Below are 23260 nucleotides of genomic sequence, written 5' to 3'. Positions count from 1 at the left end.
GGAGCCTGTGGAGATTCAGCATGTCATCAAAAACTTTGGCTAACTTCTAGAGATGTGTAGTGGAAAGTGCTGGCTGCATTAGGGCCTGATATGGAAACACCTATGCCTTTGAACGGAAAATCATACAAAACGTAGTGGGTTCAGCCGAGTATTCATAGGTTAAAACTCTCCTAACCATTGAGCACATCTATATAAAATGTTACTGTAGAAAAGCAGCATCTGTCATCAAAGATCCTCACCTCCCAGGCCAATGCTCTCTTCTCGCTATTGCCAGCAGGTAGAAGGTATAGGAGCCTCAGGATTCACACCACCAGGTTCAAGTACAGTTACTACCCCTCAACCATCAGGCTCTTGAACAAAAGGGGATAACTACACTCATTCTACTTCTGGTGTTCCCATTTTAAGGACACTTTTATCTTGTTATTTCATGCTCATTATTTATTGCTATTTATTTATTTATATCTTCACTTCCATTCATCCTGTTTAATTACTGTTCTATAGATTTGCTAAGTATGCCTGCAGAAAATAGAATCTTGGGGTTGTATGTGGTGACGTGTATGTACTCTAATAATATATTTTACTTTGAAGATGAGCTGTGACTTGATGAGAGTATAAGACAATAAGCATAGATAGTGGATAGTCACAGGCATTTCCCCCAGAGCAGTAATGGCTAATGCGAGAGGGCCTGCTTAAGGTATATGGAAGGAGGTGCTATGTCACAGGAGAATTATTTCTTTTCAGCAGTGTGGTGTGTGCATGGAAGGCTCTGCCTGGGGTGGTGGTGGAGCAGATACATTAGGGGCATTTAGGTAGGCACGTAGCTAAAGGAAGAAATGGAGGGCTATGTGAGAAGGAAGGGGAAGATTGATCTTGGTGTAGGTTAAAAGGTTGGCACAACATTGTGGGCTGAGGGGCCTACACAGCTCTGTTCTGACTAGCCAACAGCCATCATGAACAAATTAATTTCCTTCTAAAGCGAGCAAGCCACATTTAACGGTAAGGCTTTAACACAATGCCCTTTTGTCTGTTCCACTTGTCATGAATCAATTAAAAATTCTACTCATCTGCATTCAATCCTGGGATAATATTTATTCCTATCATTAAACACAATTATCTCCCACATTGCTGCTTGTGGGAGCATCCCATGTACTGGCTCGGTTAAATTTCCCACATTTCCAACAGAGAAACACAGCAAACAGAAGTTTACTGAAAAATTGGGGTTTTATTAAAACTGATATACATCTGATGTTGGCCAAGAGAGCCAGCCAGCAAAATTATCACATACAAATAGAAAGTGATCCAGTGATTACTTTTCTTTGACAGTACTGAGTGTCAAATACAAAATTAAAAAAAAAATTATAACTACAGGAGTAATATTCAGTAGTACCTACATCACGTTGTCAATTTGTACCGTCAGTGTTCACATTCACTTCCAGGCAGCACGTGTGATTCAAGCTGGAACCTGGCCACCCCTGACCCACAGCACAAGTAAAACTGACAATCAGAGCACACTGCCCAATTACATCCACTCCATGTCGGTTTACAGGATCCAATTGAGACATAATATTCCCCACATCATTTAAACAGCTTCCCTTTTTCAGGTAAAACATACACAGGTATCTTGACCACACCAAGGTTTTATAATGAGTGATTTATAACCCAGACGTCACAGATTGTTCAACCAAAATACTTTACAGGTTGTTTTTGCTATTTCAGCATCTTAACATTTTTGGAATGTGAAGTTTTAACTTGGTTAGAACGTGCACACAATATGGCGGCAGATACAGTGTCAAAAAAAGAGTCAAAAGAGTATATTCTAAAGTTTGGTCTATTTATTAGGATTACGGTCATCAAAACTTTGTGGAAGGTTTCAATCCATTCCAACATTTGCTGGCTCTTTGCTCTGACCCACTGTTAAAATAGACCTTAAGGCACAGAAATAAGGTGATTTATGCATCAGACTTTCACGTAACAGTCCTACACCAGGAAGGACAAACACCCGGAGCAGTTTGACAGTTTCTGTGGAAATGAAAACTGGCATAATTAATACTTTAATTCTGTAAAATTTTTGTTTACTCAGCATTAAGTTTAATCGGCATATCGGATGAGGAAGTAGAAGGAAAACTGATGTTAGCAATTAGCAAATGAGTAATTCCTGCTGAAGGGGCATTCTTTATTTGAACAGTACAGCACTGTACAGCCCCCTTGGCCCACAGTATTGTGCCGAGCTTTTAACCTACTCTAAGATCAATCAAACCCTTCCCTCCCACATAGCCCTCCATTTTTCTATCATCCATCTGCTTATCTAAGAGTCTCTTAAATGTCCCTAATGAATCTGCATCTACCACCAGCCCTGGCAGCATGTTCCATGCACCTACCACTCTGTCAAAATAAAATCTGCCCTTTACATGCTCTGCTATACTTTCCTCCCAACACCCTAACCTCATATTAGCCATAATAATGCTTAGTCATTGTATGAAATTTAATATTATGAGATTAAATCTATGTAATATTATGAGAGGCATACAGAGAGTAGAAAATCAGAACCTTTTGCCTGGGGTAGAAATGTCACACCAGAGTATACGTTTTTAAGGTTACAGGAGGGAAGTTTAAAGGTGACGTGAGTGGAAAGTTTTTTTTAAACTGAGTGGTAGGTGCCTGGAATAGGGGTAAGTTCTGGAAGCAGGCATTCTATTTTATTTGATTGAGATACAACATGGTAACAGGCTCTTCCGGTCAAATGAGCGTGTGCCACCCAATTACATCCATGTGACCAGTAGCGTTGCTCTACGATACAGTACCACCCCGAAGTTTAAGAGACACACCAGTACTGGAGGAAAATGGATGATACACAGGAGGTCATTTCATATCAATTGCCATCAAGATCAGCATATCAAGAGCTGAATGGCCTGTCCAGTTCTATCTTTTATTTTCTTTAAAAGGTAGCAGGGACGAGAAATTAAAGAGCCTACCTGAAGACTTGTATTCTCCATTTTGTTATGGAAAGATGCAAGGTTTTCCCTAAAGTTAGTCACACATTTCTGGATAGAAAGGAGAAATCAAAAGGGTGGTTGAGACTGTTTATTGTTCAGAAAAGAATCATAAATAAGGCATAGGAACAGAATTAGGCCCTTCGGCTGATTGAGTCTGCTCCGGTCATGGCTAATTTATTATTCTTCTCAACCCCACTCTCCTGTCTTCTCCTTGTAATCTTTGATGCCCTTACAAATCAATCTCTGCTTTAAATATACTCACTGACTTGGCCTTCCTAGCTATCTGTGGCAATGAATTCCACAGGTTCATCGCTCTCTGGCTGAAGAAATTCCTCAACTCTGATCTAAAAAAAACAATAATTTAACAGGGGGTAAGCTATAGGTCCAAGTTTTAGTTGTGCATAGCACTACCCCTGTAGAAAAGATGCTGTCTCCCTCAGTGGGTCATAGATTTACACTTAGTGGATGGATCTAATGAAAGGTTGGATAAATTAGGGGCCAAATTCTATATGCATAAATCAGATATGATTCAAGTTGCTTAAATAGGTTTCATATCACTATTAATAATAGATGCTGCTAAGGGATTGCTTGTTATCAATGCAGCTTGAAAGGAATTAGACTATCTAGCCACACTGCTAATTTCAAAACAATAACTATAAAACTGCATTACACTAATGCACTCTGAGGAGGGATTTACCCAGATACCATTGCATAATAGACCAGGTTTTCAAAATTATTTATTTATTAGGAGATCCAGCTCAGAACAGGTCCTTCTGCCCTTCAAACCTCACCACCCAGCAACCCCCTAGAGTAGGCCTAAATAAGGGACAATTTACAATGAGCAATTAACCTACTAACTGGTACGTCTTTGGACTGTGGGAGGAAACTGGAGCAGCTGGAGAAAACTCATAAGCTCACAGTAAGAACATACAAGCTTTTAACAGATGGCGACGGAAACGAACTCTGAACTTCAACGTCCCAAGCTATAATAGCATCGTACTAACCATGACGCTATCCAATCAATCAAGCTTCCAATTGTAATTAACCAATTGCTGATTATGAGTGGGCATGTTAGGGAATCAGCTGTTTAAAGAAAGGAGACAGAAAAAGTGGAGGTGAATCTATGTGATGGCTTGCACATTCTTTTTAGGATGAAGTTCTTTGAACTGTGGGCGTTGCTGTAGTTATGAGGCACACTTTGCAGAGTATGAAACATTACTAGGCCTCTGGTAATAAGTTAGTTTTAAAGAAATATCTCAAGTCACTTCAGTGACAAGAATGTTTACAAAATCTGTGTACTGTTCAAAATGGATACAATCAAACTTAATGTCTCATTGGGATAGAAGCAGTCTCCGGCAGTTATGTTACAGCTGGACACATTTTTAAGATCAGATTTACAAAGATACTGCCAGGGCTGAAGAATTTTAGGTAAGGGAGAAAAATTGAGTGGTCTAGGCTGTGGTTATTTTCTCTGGAACAAAGGAGTCCAGGAGGAGGTTTAATTGAAGTGGCAAAATTATAAACATCCCAGCCAGAGTGAATCCTTTCCCTATCGGAGGTCAATAACTAGATGCAGTCAATAGTTAGGAGGAAATCATTGTTTACCTAAGGATTGGACAGCGTTCAGAACTCACTTCGCAGTGGTATGCTGGATCCATGATGCATTTAGTATCTGAGCTTCTGTAACCTACAAGATTCAAGGATGAATGATGGTAAACTGGATTAAAGCCATTTTATGTATTGGCATGGATGCAGTGAGTGACTAGTCTACTGTGGTTATGGCTTTCCCTTGATCATTACTATTGAGAGTGCAGAATAAAATTAACAATTTCAGTTTGCCATGATTGTCTAATTTGGAAGGCGAAAACACAGTGGCATGCAAAAGTTTGGGCACTCCTAGTCAAAATCTCTGTTACTGTGAATAGCTAAGCAAGTAAAAGAAGACCTGATTTCCAAAAGGCATAAAGTTAAAGATGACACATTTCTTTAATATTTTAAGTAAGATAACTTTTTTTATTTACATCTTTTACGGTTTCAAAATAACAAAAAAGGAAAAGGGCCCGAAGCAAAAGTTTGGGCACCCTGCATGATCAGTACTTACAGCTTGTAAACGCTTTCTGTAGCCAGCTAAGAGTCTTTCAATTCTTGTTAGGGGGATTTTCGCCTATTCTCCCTTGCAAAAGGCTTCTATGTTCTGTGACATTGTTGGGCCATCTTGCATGCACTGCTCTGAGATCTATCCACAGATTTTTTATAATGTTTAAGTCAGGGGATTGTGAGGGCCATGGCAAAACCTTCAGCTTGCGCCTCTTGAGGTAGTCCATTGTGGATTTTGAGGTGTGTTTAGGATCATTATCCTGTTGTAGAAGCCATCCTCTTTTCACCTTCAGCTTTTTTTTTAATACAGACGGTGTGATGTTTGCTTCCAGAATTTGCTGGTATTTAATTGAATTCATTCTTCCCTCTACCAGTGAAATGTTCCCCGTGCCTCTGGCTGCAACACAAGCCCAAAGCATGACCGATCCACCCCCGTGCTTAACAGTTGGAGAGGTGTTCTTTTCATGAAATTCTGCACCTTTTCTCCAAACATACCTTTGCCAAAAAGTTCTATTTTAACTTCATCAGTCCATAGGTAATTTTCCAAAATGCATCAGGCTTGTTTAGATGTTCCTTTGCAAACATTTGATGCAGAATTTTGCGGTGAGGATGCAGTAAAGGTTTTCTTCTGATGACTCTTCCATAAAGGTCATATTTGTGCAGGTGGCGCTGCACAGTAGGACAGTGCACCACCACTCCAGAGTCTGATAAATCTTCCTGAAGGTCTTTTGCAGTCAAACGGGGGGTTTGATTTGCCTTTCTAGCAATCCTATGAGCAGTTCTCTCAAAGTTTTCTTGGTCTTCCAGATCTCAACTTGACCTACCTGAAAACGCTTTGCTATCTCCTTATAGCCTTCTTCTGCTTTGTGGGCATCATTTATTTTAATTTTCAGAGTGCTATGCAGCTGCTTAGAGGAGCCTATGGCTGCTGATTGTTGGGACAAGGTTTGAGGCATCAGGGTATTTATAAAGCTTTGAAATTTGCATCACCTGGCATTTCCTAACGATGATTGTGAACAAGCCATAGCCCTAACAAATTAATTAAGGTCTGAGATCTTGGTAAAAGTTATCTGAGAGCTCAAATCTCTTGGGGTGCCCAAACCTTCGGATGGTGCTCCTTCCCTTTTTCGCTCTAAAATTGTACAAAACAAAAATAATACACTAATCTTGCTTAAAATGTTGAAAAGAATGTTTCATCTTTATGACTTTTGGAGATCAGTTCATCTTCTACTCACTTAACTATTCACAGTAACAGAAATTTTGACCAGGGGTACCCAAACTTTTGCATGCCACTGTATGCTTGAACCTGCTTTCCTCTATCCAGCATCTACAAGTCAATACCAGGTCCAAGATTCAAAATGTTTGCAGTAGAATAATATTTTTTTACTCCTGCTGTCAATGGGATAATGTCATAAAAAACAAGAGATTTAGCAGATGCTGGAAAACCAGAGCCACACACAATAAGCTGGAGGGACTCAGCTGCTCAGGCAGCATTTATGGAGATGTGTGAACAGTCAACATCTCAGGTTTCAGGTCTGAGAAGGAAGGGGGAAGGTGCCAGAGTAAAAAGGCAGGGGAGAGGAAGGAGAACAGCTGGAAGATGATAGGTGAAGCCAGGTGGGTGGGAAAGGTCAAGGGCTGGAGAAGGAGGAATCTGATAGGAGGGGAGAATAGACAATAGGAGAAAGGGAAGGAGGAGGGGACCCAGGGGTAAGAAGTGAAAGGTCAGAGTGGAGAATTGAGGAAGGTCCTTATTTTTTTTAAGCCACAAACCAAACTTCTCATTTATCATCCAACTTGAAAGCTGAGCACAGACTTGGCATAAGGATTCCTTATTGTGATAATATATTTTAACTGAACATGTGTAATGAAAATATTGATAGAATAGCTATAATGTCCTTGCCTTGATTGGAGGCGAGGGAATAGATAGAAATTTATTGGACCTTTGATTGGAACAGGCTGCCAGCGCAAGTGGTGCATGTGGGTTCGATTTCAAATTCAGATAGGTACATGGATGAGAGGGGTATAGTGCAGGTTGATGGGACTAGGCTTGCTACAGACTAGTTTCCAAAGGGCCTGTTTTTGTGCTGTACCGTTCTCTGATGGAGAAAGAAAATTATTCAAGTATTAAACATCTAAGTAGTCTCACGTATGCACCACCTCTCACTGGGGTATAAAGTTCATGGGCATCTTACCTACCCTCAGTGGCCACTTTATTAAGTACACCTGCTCATTAATGCAGATATCTATTCAGTCTATAATGTGGCAACGACTCTCTGCATAAAAGACATGGCCTTGAGGTTCACATGTCATTTACACTAAATATCAGAATGGGGAAGAAATATGATCTTTGACCATGCAATGATTGTTGGTGCCACACAGGGTGGTTTGAGTATCTCAGAAACGGCTGATCTGGGATTTCACGCGCAACAGTCTAGAGTTTACAGAGAATGGTGCGAAATACAACAAATATCCAGTGAGTAGCAGTTCTATGGGTAGAAGACCACTTCTGACCACACAGCACATTGAATGTTGAAGTGGATGGGCTATCTCAGCAGAATAGGCACAGGCGGTAGCTAATAAAGTGGCCACCAAATGTATGTGCAATTAACACAACAAGGATTAAACATTTATATCCACACCCAATGTTCTCTCACGCAGTGACAGAAGCCCACTTCAAAACTGAGCTAAAATTATTATGCTGAAGCGGAAAGAATACTTTTATTAAAATTACCAAGGGGGAACGGAATTTAAAATGGACACTGCAGAGTTATTCATTATTTACTTTATACTACTTATTTATAGATTTAGACAATTAACATTAAATTCTGCACCCACTGTATTACATCTTAAAATCAGAGCAAGGCTCTGGGAGGGTAGGGGAGCAAGAAATCGGTATGTCATTTTCAACCCAGAAGCACTGGAAGGATAGGGATCAAGTTAATTTTGACAGACCATTAATAGAGAGGTATTTCAGATGATGTTTTAGTCACTACAGCATAGAAACAGGCCTGTCAGCCCATCTAATCCATGCTGAACTATTAATTTGCCCAGTCTCTGCACCCAGACCATAGGCTCCATACCCCTCCCATCCTCGTACCTTCCAAATTTCTCTTAAGTTCTCCTTTAATCAGTTTTATTAGTCAACAAATTATTGGAACCGCAGATCGGCTGTGATCTAATTAAATGAATCTGCCTAAGGGGTCTATAAGCTTAGGTATGCTTCCATAATTTATGGCATGCATCAGAAGGGAAGAGATTGTTTTACCTCATGTAAATCCTGGCACTGATCAAGCTTCATTTCCAAAAACTGCTGTGTTTTAAAATTAAGATGTTCAAAGGGAACTGGTTTCTGCAATTACTGTTTTTACAAGACATGATTGTGAAATCAAAATAACGATTTCTTTTTTAATGTTTATTAAGGATTTTTGAACCATAGGTACTGTACATTGAAGAGGGAAACAAAACTGAGCAACACAAGTACCCTGACATCAAGATTCCCGAATAGAACTACCATCATCCTTTCCTGGGACTTGACATGGACCAAGCCTGCTTGGCAAAATATAAAACATGTTCTTATTTAATACCTAAGATTTTACATAAATATTATTCAAAGTCTCAAACTGCAGTAAAAATACAACTAAACAAATATATAAAGCAGCATCTTCCAGTGAAAAGACCTTTGACAGATGATTTATAAAGTGGTACAGTAGCTTACGTATTTTACCAAAAAAAATCAATGCACAAGTATATCGTATGATTTGAGTAGCAAGGATAAGAATCAGTCACACTGAATGTACAATAATTAAGCTTCCAAAACAAACTACTTGTATTTGAACAGAGGTAAAAAGGTGGTGATATTCCGACATCCAGTTATGTGACAAAAATGTAGCTAGATCTTAAAATACATGTTAACACTGACAAGATGAATCAGTTGAATTATAGGTCTTAAAGTGGAACCGTTTCTATATTAGTTTAATTACCAGACAGATTAAAACAATACGACATTCTCCAACTGTGAAAAATACACCCTTTAAAACATTATCTGAATCCCTTTAATAATACTCTGGCTGTAAATGACTGCTGGTACATAACAAAAAGGCAAAATCAGCAGGGATACAGTTCTCTCCCCCGGAACATTTCCCATTTAACATGAGAAACCTTGCCCCTTATACCCAGCTGCTATTGAAGACTATACCCTCTCTGGAGCTCTAGCACCAAACATCACCCAAACATGGACAGGCTGCACCAACTGAGGATAGCTGCAGGAATAATGGAATCACATCAGAAAGTAAAAGGAAACGATGGCCGATTAGTAAACTGTCAGTGGCTTCAACTGCATATGGACTCCCAGGCTGCGCTGCCGTGATATAAAAGCCCTATGCTAGTCCCAACCACAACTTAAAAAACAGAGTAATATATGCATTTTGAAGTACAATACCCCAGAATTTTTTGATCTTACAGATCTAGTACTTTAAAAAAAAATCAGTGTACAGAAATCGATAATACTAAACTTCAAATACTAATTCTGGCTTTTCGTGTCCTGTGGAATGTCATATTTACTAATAAATTAGCCAGTTGTGATATCCAAACTGTTTCACATTAACGTGAGTATCACAAAACATGAAGGTTTGCAGCCTTAATTGATTGAGGTGTGGTAGTTAATTGCATCCTGGAAGCATCTATAATAAGTAGCAAGGCCAATGGGTATTGGAATGCATTGAGGACCCTGCAGTACAATTCAGAACATATTTTTTAAAAAGTCAAACTCTATGACAGCTAGAAATAAATCAGTGTTTAAAACCGTCGATAGATCTGTAAAAGTCACATCTTCAGCATAATGAATACACTTCACAGATTTTTTTTTCTCAAAGGCTTGTCACAAATGGTGAGAACTAGCAGCAGATTTGTTTTGATTTAAAAAATGCTTACCAAGCCAACGCAGCTGAAAAGATACATTAATAAATAAGGCAGCAGGCAAGTGGAAACCAACTCATGCTCAATAAGCTTTTCAGAAAGCCCGAGCAATGATTTTTTTTACCCCTCTCTAAGAAAATCAAGGAAGCTCCATAAACAGTTGTTCAACTATTTCCAGTGTTTGAGCAGTATTCAGCATAATTTTTAAAAGATAAAGTCCTTAGCGGCATTCTTGGGCACAACTTTCTGAAATTTAACTCCTACAAGTAGTAAGCTATTGATCGCAGAGATAAGAAATTTGAAAGGTAGCCCTCTGAAATCACTAGGAGAGGTTGCAAACTGAGAAATAATTGCACATCAAGACCACATTCAAGTGGCAAGATCTTGATTCTTTTTCTATGTGGTCGAGTTTGCTCTGTACAATGATCAACGTATCCCTGTGAGAGAACAACAGGAAATATCCCCTTTGTTTCCTCAAGTTTTTCCTCTCAAGCTTGGAAAATCTTTTCTGGAAAGGTACTTGTTTCCTCAGTGGCAGGTAGTTACAAATACATCCCGTTGCCCAAGTTTCCAGAGTTCTGTTCAGGGTCTCAGCAGATAGCAATATGAGAGCGAGCACATTTCCCAGTTCAATTCTGTCAAGGCCCACCACTGGGTGAATAGATTGGCACAGCATCTGGTGCTACAGACAACTGCAGCAACAATAACCATTACCTCTGCGCAAGATCAGCTTAATCAGGGAGATACTCCGGGACTATGTGTCTGCATGTCACTCCTTTACACACAAATCTGGAGCACATTTAGTTGGTAAAGGATAATGAATGATCATTTTACTGAACTTGCATAGCACTAAAACTCCTGAGCATTTGAGGAGACACTTGTGGTGTGGTAGCAGAGATGTTGTTTCTGGACTGGTACCCAGTACAACAGCAGGGAATACGAATTCAAGTCACTCAATAAACTTAACTACTGCAGATAATAATATTGACTGAGAAACTACCAGATTGTCATAAAAGCCCATCTTGTCAGCCTTGTGAACATTTGCCACCCTTAACTGGTCAGGCCTGTATGCGACCACCCAACCTCCCTCACCGATGCTTAAGAGCAATGTGATCGGCCAACAACCAGAGCCAGTGAACAAATAACAGGGAGATTGCCTCTACTTATAGCTTAAACTCTACTAAACAGAATTAGATTTTAAGACAGCAAGAGGATGCACCCCAGGTATCTTCATGGTCATGGTGCAATGCAAACTGGTCAAGTCTAAACCCTCACTATAAATATGGAGGCTGCCCAAAATGAGTACAGATTAAATTTTGATATTCAAAGTGCAAAATATCACGGGCTAGTGTAAAACTGTTCTTCCACTCTCACATTGAGTGAGTTGATCCTCCTTTACTCAAATCCGACAGCCAGAGCAGGGATAAGTACTCGTGTATCAGTTTACCCGAGATCACATCCAGCTCAGATTCACGACCTGAAAGTGGGGTGTTAATGAAAGGAGCCAAGCCACCAGTTGGCAACCAACATCTGCTGTGATTAGGTGGGAGCAGAAGGGTCTACAATAGAAAAATGCCGAGAAAACAAAATATACATTCTGTTCACATTTTTTTCTTTCCAAACAAGGTTCAACGCATTCATGAAATTGCTCTTGCAAGTAAAGGAACGAGGCACAGTCCCATCTGCAAGGCAGTGAGTGCTAAAACATGAACTCTCTCTCCAGTTCGAAGTCACTGGGTCTGCTGGGCTGGGACTCGCCCCTGCACAGGGGAACTGTGCCATCCTGGCACTGGCCTTCAACATCCATGTCAAGTAGAGAACAGGCACCGAAAGGCAAACTGGGGCATCGCTCAGCAGCGAGGAGTGCGTCCAATGTAGGCACTGTGGCATCTGGGGAGTCTTTCTGGATGAGCGAGTGAGACACAAACTGCCAGGGGTCCGTTCTGATTTGGGGCAGGGATGGCCGTGGCCTGGGTACAGCGTCCCCGTTGTTTGGTCTCTCAGGCGGCACATCCCTTTTGGGAGTCCTTCTCCTCGCAGACGCTGGGTACAGGGACTTGGGGTCTGGAAGACGCGGGAACTCAGACTCTCTGCATCGACTGACATCAGCAACTCCATTAGCTAAAAGAAATATTTAAAAGCAAGCATCAGTACATCAACACAAGAGATTCTGCAGATGCTGAAAATCTAGAGCAACATATACAAAACGCTGAAGGAACTCAGCAGGTCAGGCAGCATCTATGGAAATGAATAAACAGTTGACGTTTCACGCCGAGAGCCTTTATGAGTCCTGATGAAGGGATACAGGTCAACTGTCTATTCTCCTCTCTAGATGCTACTTGACCTGCCGAGTTCCTCCAGCATCCTGTGTCTGCCACTAACAGTTTTACAACCACCTGAAAAAAGATGCTACAAAGTAAACATGTCTTAAATGCAAATAATTCTACCGTCCAGCATCTACACCTAGTCCAAGCTGACACAATGTAAAATTGCAGTGCTGACACTTAACTGGCCAATGAACAAGTCGTCTACAATCAGGGTTGTACTACACACTCAAGCACACCCCTACCACCTTCCAAATACTGTTTCACATGTAATATTAACCAAAGATAATTAGAGTTGCAAGAGTCATGTGACACAGAAACAGGCCCTTCAGCCCATCTATTTATTTACTTATATTTAGAGCTGCATTGTGGAATAGGCCCTTCCAGCCCTTTGAGCCACGCTGCCACAGCAACACTAACCGAACAATGGGACAACCCCTCCGATCGGCTTTGGCCTCTGTAATTCCCTTTACTCCACTGTAATACTGATACATCTGATTTTTAGCATCTCCTTTTCAAACTGCAGGGTGAATTCTATCATATAATGATCACTGCCTGCTAAAGGTTCCTTTACCTTAAGCTTCCTAATCAAATCTGGATCATTACATCGCAACCAATCCAGAAATGCCACAAGCTCTAAAAAGCCTACTTGTAGGCATTCCACAAATTCTCTCTCTCGAGACCCAGCACTAACTGGGTTTTCCCAATTTACCTGCCTACCTATACTAACCCCATTGAAACAACCTCAGTCCTTTTATGCCTCACGGTGACTTACAATGTAAGACCATAAGATACAGGAGCAGAATTAGGCCATTTGGCCCATTGCGTCTGCTCCGCCATTTCATCATGGCTGATCCATTTCCCTCTCAGCTCCAGTCTCCTACTTTCTCCCATGCCCTGACCAATCAAGAATCTATCAACCTTTGCCTTAATATACTTGACTTCCACACTGCCTGTGGCAACGAATTCCACAGATACACCACTCCCTGGCTAAAGAAATACTTTATCTCCATTTTAAATGGACGTCCCTCTATCCTGAGGCTATGTCCTCTGGTCTTAAGACTGCCCTATCATAGGAAACATTCACTCTATCAAGGCCTTTCAACATTCGATACGTTTCAATGAGATCCCCCCCACACCCCCATTCTCATCCTTCCAAAATTAAGAACATGTAAGTATTGGAACAAGAATTTGTTTCCAGTGCCAACGTAGCATGCCCACGATTTACAAATCCTAACCAGTATGTCTTTGGAATGTGGGAGGAAACCTACATGGTCTCAGGGAGAACATACAAATCCTTTACAGACAACAATGGGAATCAAACCTTAGTCTTACAGACTGGCTCCGTAAATGGTTACTCTAACCACTGCACTCCTGGGCCATATCAATGTCATCCTGAAGCTTAAGGTTGTCCCCCTCAGCAACAACACCCCTTGATTTCCAGCCACCTCCCTCATGTAGCCCTCAGTAGATATCACTGCCCGTCTCGCTAACTCAATATTCACTGCCTTCTTTGCACTGGTGGTTACTGTCTCAAAACCACGGTTTCCTTGTTTTGAAAAAATGTTCTCCAGTCAAGAGCAGCAAGCTTTTAAACCAGGTTCTATGAGGGGCACAGATACAGTGAATGTGCTCGGCCTTTTATACCCCACCAGTTGAGAAAACAAGAACTAGAGGGCATGGGTTTAAGGTGAGGAGACAGATGAAGTAGGAAATTGATGGATCTCCTCACCAAACAAGAGCGTGGCACTTATGTGGAACAAGCTGCCAGACGAAGTGGCTGAAACAATAACAACTTTTAAAAGACAGTTGGACAGGTACATGGATAGGAAAGGTTTGTAAGGCAATGGGCCAAATGTTGGCAAATGAGACTAGCATGGATGGTCATCTTGTTGCCGTGACCAGATGTGATGAAAGACCTGTTTCCATACTCTCAGGGAAAGCACTGTATCCAGACACATCACGGGTTAGTGCAGCAACTGTGCTGCCCGTGACCAAATGAAACTGCAAAGAGATGTGGACACGGCTCGACAAATCATGAAACCAGCCTCTACTCCATGGACTGTCTACACCTCTCACTGCCCTCATCAGAACAGCCAACATAATCGAAGACCCCCCCTCCCAAACATGTACTCTTCCCCCACACTCCCATTATGTATAAGGTACAGCTTCTATCCCACTGTTATGAGACTACTGAGCCCTTAATATGAAAAGATGGACTCCTGAGCTCACCATCTACTTCAGCATGGCCCTGGCATCTTACTGACTACTTGCACTGGACTTTCTCTGTAAATGTAACACTGTTCTGCATTATTATCAGGTAGGATCGGAATTAAGACTATTCAGCCCATCAACTCTGCTCTGCCACTTGATCTTCTGCCTTCTCCCCATAACCTCTGATACCTTTACTAATCGAGAACCTATCAAACTCCACTTAAATACACCCAATGATTTGGCCTCCACAGCCATCTGTGGCAATGAACTCGACAGATTAATCACCTTTTAGCTAAAGAAATTTCCCCTCATTTCTGTTCTAAAGAGACATCCTCCTATTCTGAGGCTGTGCCCTCTGGTCCTGGACTCTCCCACCAATGAAAACATTCTCTGCATGTTCACTCTATCTAGGTTTTTCAATATTCGATAGATTTCAATGATATCCTCCTTCATTCTTCTTTCATTCGCAGGATCCATCTCATAAATCTCCTTTGGATCTGCTCCAACACACACAAAATGCTGGAGGAACCCCCCAGGCCAGGTGGCATCTTTGGAAAAGAGTACAGTCGACATTTTGGGCTGAGACCTTCCAGCTGGACTGAAGAAAAAAAGATGTAAAAGGTAAGGGAATGGGAGGGAGAAACATAAGGTGGTAAGTGAAACTGAGAGGGGGATGGGTGAAGCAAAGAGCTGGGTTGTTGACTGGTGAAAGATATACAGGGCTGGAGAAGGGGGGGTCTGATAGGAGAGGACAGAAGGCCATGAAAGAAAGTAAAGGGGAACAAGCACCAGGGGGTGGTAATGGGCAGGCAAGGAGATAAGGTGAGAGAGGGAAAAAGGAATGGGGCATGGTGAAGGGGAGTGGGGGGCATTACTGGAAGATTGAGAAATCTATGTTGATGCCATTAGGTTGGAGTCTACCCAAATGAAATATAAGGTGTTGTTCCTTCAACTTGAGCATGGCCTCATCACGGCCACGGATAGACATATTTGGAATGGAAATGCGAAGTGGAATTAAATTGGGTGGCCACCGGGAGATCTCACTTTTTCTGGCAGATGGAGCATAGGTTCTCGGCAAAGCGGTCTCCCAATCTACGCCAGGTCTCACCGATATACAAGAGGCCACACCGGGAGCACCGGACACAGTACATGACCCCAATACACCCACAGGTGAAGTGTGGTCTCACCTGGAAGGATCGTTGAGGGCCCTGAATGTAGTGAGGGAGGTGGTGTAGGGGCAGGTATAATGCTGGATCTTCTCCAATGTCAGCACATCTTTTCTTAGGTTTGGGGCCCAAAACTGCTCACAATATTCCAGCTGAGAACAGATCAGTGCTTTATATAGACTCAGCATCACATCCTTGCTCTTATATTCTTGTTTCTCGAAATGAATGCTAACATTGCATTTGCCTTCCTTACTACAGACACAACCTGCAAATTAACCTTGAGGGACTCCTGCACAGAGACTTCCAAGTCATTTTGCACCTGATTTCTGAAGTTTCTCCCTGTTTAGAAAATAGTTTATGCGTTTTTTCCTTGCACTTTTCTACACTGTGACCCATCTCTCTCTCTTCTTTGCCCATTCTCTCACTCAGTTCAAATCCTTCTGCAGACTTACTGCTTTGTCAACACTGCCTGCTCTTCCAGTTATTTTTGTAGCATCCATAAGTTGGCCACAAAACCATCAATTCCATCGGATGTTCTTTTTCCTTGTACTACCTCAACTGATGTGACGAAATGATCTATATAGATGGCATGCAAGATAAGTTTTTCACCTCAGCATGTGACAATAATAAACCAATTTACCAATCTCTAACTATGGTGGAGCTCTACTGAAATAGATGGGGAAATCTTTGCAATTCCCCTTTGAAAGCAGCACTGTGACTTCCAGTCAGACACAATAGTGGAATGGAAATAGAATGACACGTTTAAATTCCTGTTTAAAATAGATCCACTCTGACTCTTGATGCATCCTCCCTAAACTGGACACTGAACAAGATACCCGGTTGACACGTGGCCTATAATTAAGAAACTTACTGGTTGGGCTTCCTTCTGGTGGCAACTGGCCAGTGGATTTAACAGCTGCCTCTCTAGGCACTGGACTAGACTCTTTCAAACTCTCAGTGTCCCACACAGGTGACCTTTCCAGAGTCTTGTGTGTCCCATTGACAGAATTGTTTGAAGGATTGTCGGTCAAGAATTCTGTTTTGTGGATGGTGGCGGAAGGAGCAAGTGCTGCACTAAAAATGGATGCATCCTCGCTGTCTGACCTGAGCAAGGACCTGGTGGAGTTACATTCAGAAATGGAAGACATCGACAAGAGATTGACAGCAGGTGAGTTCAGTGAGGGGATGTTGGCCTCATCCTTCCTGGAGGCTGTCCTGTTCGGGGGACTTGTGCTTCTGCGGAACCTGCTGGTTCTCTGAAAGAGTCCCTCCTTCTTCTTCTTCTCCTCCTTGACTTCAATTTCCTCTGACTTATTCACTTCCCGGACATCGAAGCCCAGGGCCACGGAGGCCAGCAGCACAGCACAGCCGTACAGAACCATGTCAGTTTTCTTCCTCTGAACGAATCTCTTCAGGCTATTTGTAGGAGTGACCTGTGGGGTGCTGTTGGTCGAGCTAATAGGTGTCGTCGTCATCTCTTCCTGGCTCTCGCTGCCCCCATCTCCCTCTCCCTGATCTTTACGAAGAGGTAGATCAATATACACCTGATTAGGTAATTTGGACTGCTTTGGTCGATTCTCATAGTCTTCAACAGCTTGATTCTGTTCAGATGCAATCCCTGTTGGTAAGAGAATTACATGTTTCAGTAACAGTACATATTTGCAAACAAAAGAAACCTATGAATAGAATGCTGATAAAGATTACAGATTAACTTTATTTGTCACATGTATATCGAAACACAGAGTATGCCTTTGGAATGTGGGAGGAAACTATTTGATAAAGGCAAGTAGTCTTAAAAAAGAATTAATTTTCATCTATACTGATAGCTTTGTAGTCTGCAGCTGGAATCCAGGTCTCAGGAAACAGCAGTTCCAAATCATTAAACATCTCTGATCCCTCCCTCTCCTTTCTCGATCTGTGCCCCCAGCTCTGGAGACATTGTTCATTGATTTTTATAAACCTACTGCCTCTCACAGCTATGTTGACTGAGCCACTTCTCACCCTGTCACTAATAAAAATGCCATTTCCTTTTCTCAGATCTCGCGTCTCCACTGCATCTATTTTCAGGCTGAGGCTTTTCATTCTAGAAGATCTGAGATGTCCTACTTCTTGAAAGAACTGGATTTCCCTTCTTCTGCCATTGATGGTGCCTTCAGCTGCATCTCTTCCATTTCCAAGACATCCTCCCTCACCCCATCTTCCCACAGTCATAAAAGGGTGAGTCCCTCTTGTCTTTACCTAGCACCCCACTAGCTTCTGCATTCAAATTCAGCCATCTTTGATGGGATCCCACCACTAAACACACCTTTACCTCCCCACCAGCCCCACTCCATTTTCCACAGGAATCGTGGTCTCAGTGACTCCCTTGTCTCTTTGCCCCTCTCCCCTGATCTCCTTTCTGGCACATATCACTGCATGTGACTGAAATGCTACATCTGCCCATTCAGCTCCTTCCTTACCTCCATTCAGGGCCCTAAACAGTCCTTACAGGTGAGGCAACACTTCATTGTGAGTCTGTCAGGGTCACCTACTACATACAGTGCTCCTGGTATGGCCTCATCAACATTGGTGAAACTCGACATAGATTAGGGGACCACATTGTCCAGCACCTTTGCATTAGCTGTAACAGTATCTATCCTTCTCTGCTTACCTGCCTATCACCTCCTTCTGGTGCCCCTGCTCCTGCCCTTTCTTCCAATGTTCACTCTCCTCAACTATCAGATTCTTTCTTCTTCAGTCCTTACCTTTTCCACCCATCACTTCCCCAATTCTAACTTCATCCCTTCCCCTCCCCCCCCCATCCACCCACTCAGCTTCCCCCTCACTTAGCTTCACCTCTCAGCCACCACTATTACACCTTCACTTCCCCCCATCTTATTCTGGCTTCTTCCCCTTTCCTTTCCAGTCCTGATGAAAGGTCTCAGCCCAAAACCTTGACTGTTTATTCCTCTCCTTCGATGCTACCTAACCTGCTGAGTTCCCCCAGCTTTTTGTGTGTGTTACACTAGCTTTAACAGACCCCAGACCAGAGGTCAAAATCTACACATAGTCTCATATTAAAAAATAATGTAAAGAAAAACACAGAAACATTCTCCACTTTAGTAATTCAGTCTGAATAGAGACGGCTTTTCCAGAGAGCAGCAAATCTGTGGAATTCTCTGCCCAGGTAAGCATAAAGGCTACCTCAGTAAATACAGTTAAGACACAGTGAGGTAGATTTTTGCACAGCAGGGGAATTCAGGGTTATAGGGAAAAAGGCAGCTAGGTGGAACCGAGTCCACGGCGGGATCAGCCATGATTTCATTAAATGGTGGAGCAGACCTGACAGCCGACTCCTGCTCCTGGTCCCTTGCATTCTTATTGAATGGCGGAGCAGGCTCGATGGGCTGGATGACTGACTCCTGCTCCTAGTCCTTGCTTTCTTATTGGATGGCGGAGTGGGCTCGATGGGTCAGACGGCCACTCCTGCTGTTGGTTCTTATATTCTTATCAAGATTCCTTGTATAACTGAGAAATTCCTTTTCTTAGGAGAGGTAAGAATCTTCGGAATTTACTACTCCAGGGAAATGTGTGTAGAGAGTCATAAATACATTTATGACTGAAAAAGAATGTTTGAGAAGATCAAGGATTGTGGCTATCAGTAATAATCAGATCACATGGTGTTTCTGAACTGTGGTAGTCAAACATGGCTAAGTTGACAAGAGGTAATGAAGAGGTTGGACTTTGGTGCAAGTTGTGGCTCTTAGTTATAATCAGATCACAAACACATCAGACCAGTCATGATCTGATGGTCAAGGATGAACAGGGTCAAGAGGCCATAAGGTTCACATTTGCTTCCAATTACATTCTTGGTGGGTTTGGTGTTTCTGGAGCATGGTAGTCAAACTTGAACAATTTGACTAGAGGTGATGGAGAGACTGGTCCTTGTACATATCTCAAAAACAGACAACCGAGTACCAATATTGAGGTTCAGATGTCAAAAATGGCCTTGCGGCGATATGGAAAAGGGCGTCAAAGGCCAGTAACCATGCAATTACCAACAGCAGCAGGGAATCTTGTGCGATTTATTCCTTGGTCCAGGTGCACTAATACCAAATACAGCATCTTGAAACATATAAATACCACCATCACGAACAAGATATTTCACTAGATGTTTTGATGTACTTGTGACAATAAAGCTTACCTTTAAATCCTTAATATTTCTTTTAACCTTGCTTGGAAATAAACTTAATTCAGGGTGTGAATTAAACACTAGGTAACCTTGACATCCCTGCACAATGCACGACTTGTGGGGTTTGAATGAAAACCATCACTATGTCACTAAGTCAAATACCCTTTGTTAATGTCACTGGTTTAACTGTGTGTCAACCTTCATCTGTTGTGTATAAAAATTACCAATTCACATCATAGGGAAAATTCTTACCCTGGTCTGCAACATTTGCAAAAACGGAGGTCAGAGGTAAAGTTGGAGACTTCAGTAAGCTGGTAGACCATGGATTATTCCCATCTGACAAAGGCCTTGTCCTAATGTTCAAAACAAATATCATCTTGTTTTATTGTCGCTCTGTTTTATCTTTAAAGATTAAAGGTACACTCAAAAATGTTAAAGCTTCCATGTCTGATCGCATCTAGAGAACACAAGACAATTACACAGGCTTAGAGAACATGATCTGCTAGAGGTGTTGTCGTTTAGCACTCTCCATGAAGAGAACTTTTGAGGCTGTGCCTTCTGCCCCTAGACTCTCCCACTATTGGAAACAGCCTCTCCATGTCCAATCTATCTAGGCTTTTTAATATTCAGTGGGTTTCAATGAGATGCTCCCCTCATTCTTCTAAACTGCAGAGGGTGTATCAAACACTCCTCATACATTAACCATTTCACTCCCAGGATCATTCTCATAAATCACCTCTGGACCCTCTCCTCCGTCTCCGCCGCATCTGCTCTCAGGATGAGGCTTTTCATTCTAGGACGAGGGAGATGTCTTCCTTTTTTAAAGAAAGGGGCTTCCCTTCCTCCACTATCAACTCTGCTCTTAAACGCATCTCCCCCATTTCACGTACATCTGCTCTCACTCCATTCTCCCCGCCACCCCACTAGGAATAGGGTTCCCCTGGTCCTCACCTACCACCCCATCAGCCTCCGGGTCCAACATATTATTCTCCGTAACTTCCGCCACCTCCAATGGGATCCCACCACTAAGCACATCTTTCCCTCCCCCCCCTCTGCATTCCGCAGGGATTGCTCCCTACACGACTCCCTTGTCCATTCATTCCCCCCCCCCATCCCTCCCCACTGATCTCCCTCCTGGCACTTATCCGTGTAAGTGGAACAAGTGCTACACATGCCCTTACAATTCCTCCCTTACCACCATTCAGGGCCCCAAACAGTCCTTCCAGGTGAGGCAACACTTCATCTGTGAGTCGGCTGGGGTGATATACTGCGTCCGGTGCTCCCGATGTGGCCTTTTTATATATCGGCGAGACCTGACGCAGACTGGGAGACCGCTTTGCTGAACACCTATGCTCTGTCCGCCAGAGAAAGCAGGATCTCCCAGTGGCCACACATTTTAATTCCACATCCCATTCCCATTCTGACATGTCTATCCACGGCCTCCTCTACTGTAAAGATGAAGCCACACTCAGGTTGGAGGAACAACACCTTATATTCCGTCTGGGTAGCCTCCAACCTGATGGCATGAACATCGACTTCTCTAACTTCCGCTAATGCCCCACCTCCCCCTCGTACCCCATCTGTTACTTATTTTTATACACACGTTCTTTCTCTCACTCTCCTTTTTCTCCCTCTGTCCCTCTCACTATACCACTTGCCCAGACCTCCTATCCCATGATCCTCTCGTATCCCTTTTGCCTATCACCTGTTCAGCTCTTGGCTCCATCCCTTCCCCTCCTGTCCTCTCCCATCATTTTGGATCTCCCCCTCCCCCCTCCAACTTTCAAATCCCTTACTAACTCTTCCTTCAGTTAGTCCTGACGAAGGGTCTCCGCCTGAAACGTCGACTGCACCTCTTCCTAGAGATGCTGCCTGGCCTGCTGCGTTCACCAGCAACTTTTATGTGTGTTGCTGGGTATATTTAAAGAGCAGGTTGATAGGTTCTTAATTAGAACAGGTGTCAAAGGTTATTGAATTGAATTAACTTTATTTCTTACATCCTTCGCATACATGAGGAGTAAAAATCTGTCTAAATGTGCAATGTGCAATCATAGTAATTTATAATAAATAGGTCAGTGTAATATAGAGTACACTCAAATCAGGTAAAGGGGAGAAGTCAGAAGAATGGGGGTTGAGAGAGAACATTGATTGGCTATGATCGAATGGTGGAGCAGACTTGATGGGCTGAATGGCCTAATTCTGCTCTTTTGTCTCCTGGTCTGTGGGTCAGGAACCCATACTTACTGCTAATTGGTTACGGGGCACTCCGTATTCATTCACTCTACAGTTCTACATATTTTGTAAACTGTTAAAATACAGAGTCTTCATTAGATTAACAGTCTCCTCCCTTCCCATCTTTGTGTGCTGGAAGTGTTTCACAGATGTCCTCTGGACCCTTTCCCCAGTGGCCATTCTGACCAGAGCTCAGCGCTACTTCAAGGTGGTCAGCTGAACTTGGAAGCTACACAACAATTCTCCCCCAACAATGAATGAAGCTTAGTAAAAGTGAGGTTGGAGATGATAACTTTAAGTGGATTTGGAGAAGTTGGAGTGAATGTTAGGATGGATAGAGTGTGGTGGGAAGGTATGCAGGGAGCAGGGGAGACAAAAGGGAACAGTGAAGTATTCAGTTGAGAAAGGAGGTGGGGCAGGGATTACTTCAGCACAGGTTCCCATTTCATGATCACAATTCCTAAAACTGCATGAACATCAAATTAGAAGTGGGTTCAAGCAGAAACAAAATGGTCTGTGGAGACAAGTGACTGGAAACTGAGGCAACAATTAGTTGGATAAACTCAGTGCCTCATGCCGCATGCTTGGGGGTGAGGTGGGGGTGGGGAATAGAATAAGGAATAATGCAGGATTTCAACCCAAAACGTCCGCAAGTCCTTCCCCACCATGAACCGCTGAGCTTGCCAGCTGATTGTTGTAGATACCCTCAGACTAACTTCACTGACAGATGCTGGAGGAGTGATACCAGGCTCGACAACACCAGCAAGCAGGGGAAACTCATCTCTCAGCACTCACCTTTCCTCACAACTGGCACGCTCCTTGGTTTGCATAGAACTAGGACCCCACGTCCGCCCTTTCTTCTTGCATGCTTTCTGCACTTCTTCATCATAATCTTCTTGACGATAGACTGTGCTTTTACCCCAGGTCCTATTGCTCTCATCAAGGGTAACTATACAGTACACAATAGATCAGAAACTTGAAAACCATTCCAAGTAATTCAAGGGAAGGCAAATATACACCCCACCCCGCTCGATGGTTCCAGAAGTGGTCTGAAGTTTAAACCAAAAATGGAGGGAGGGAGGGAGGGAGGGAGGGAGAGAGAGAGAGAGAGAGAGGGAGAGGGAGAGGGAGAGGGAGGGGGAGAGG

The 23260-nt window shown here is 42.7% G+C and overlaps 1 protein-coding gene across 2 annotated transcripts in view; it reads right to left on the bottom strand.

Moving 5' to 3' along the window:
• Positions 1-1202: 1202 nt before the first annotated feature.
• LOC140201545 (mitogen-activated protein kinase kinase kinase 21-like) overlaps positions 1203-23260 on the bottom strand; it is a 155980-nt gene continuing 133922 nt past the window's right edge. For both annotated transcript variants that reach the window (XM_072265824.1, XM_072265826.1), the window contains 4 exons: positions 22910-23063; positions 20135-20235; positions 16583-17329; positions 1203-12128 (listed from right to left, as the gene is read on the bottom strand). In XM_072265824.1, coding sequence (XP_072121925.1) covers positions 11707-12128; positions 16583-17329; positions 20135-20235; positions 22910-23063 — 1424 coding nt within the window. In that variant the 3' untranslated portion in view covers positions 1203-11706. The remainder of the gene's footprint in view (positions 12129-16582; positions 17330-20134; positions 20236-22909; positions 23064-23260) is intronic.

This window comes from Mobula birostris, chromosome 8 (assembly GCF_030028105.1).
Source record: "Mobula birostris isolate sMobBir1 chromosome 8, sMobBir1.hap1, whole genome shotgun sequence".
In the NCBI taxonomy this organism is placed as follows: Eukaryota; Metazoa; Chordata; class Chondrichthyes; order Myliobatiformes; family Myliobatidae; genus Mobula; species Mobula birostris.
This window is presented reverse-complemented; position numbering and strand designations above follow the sequence as displayed.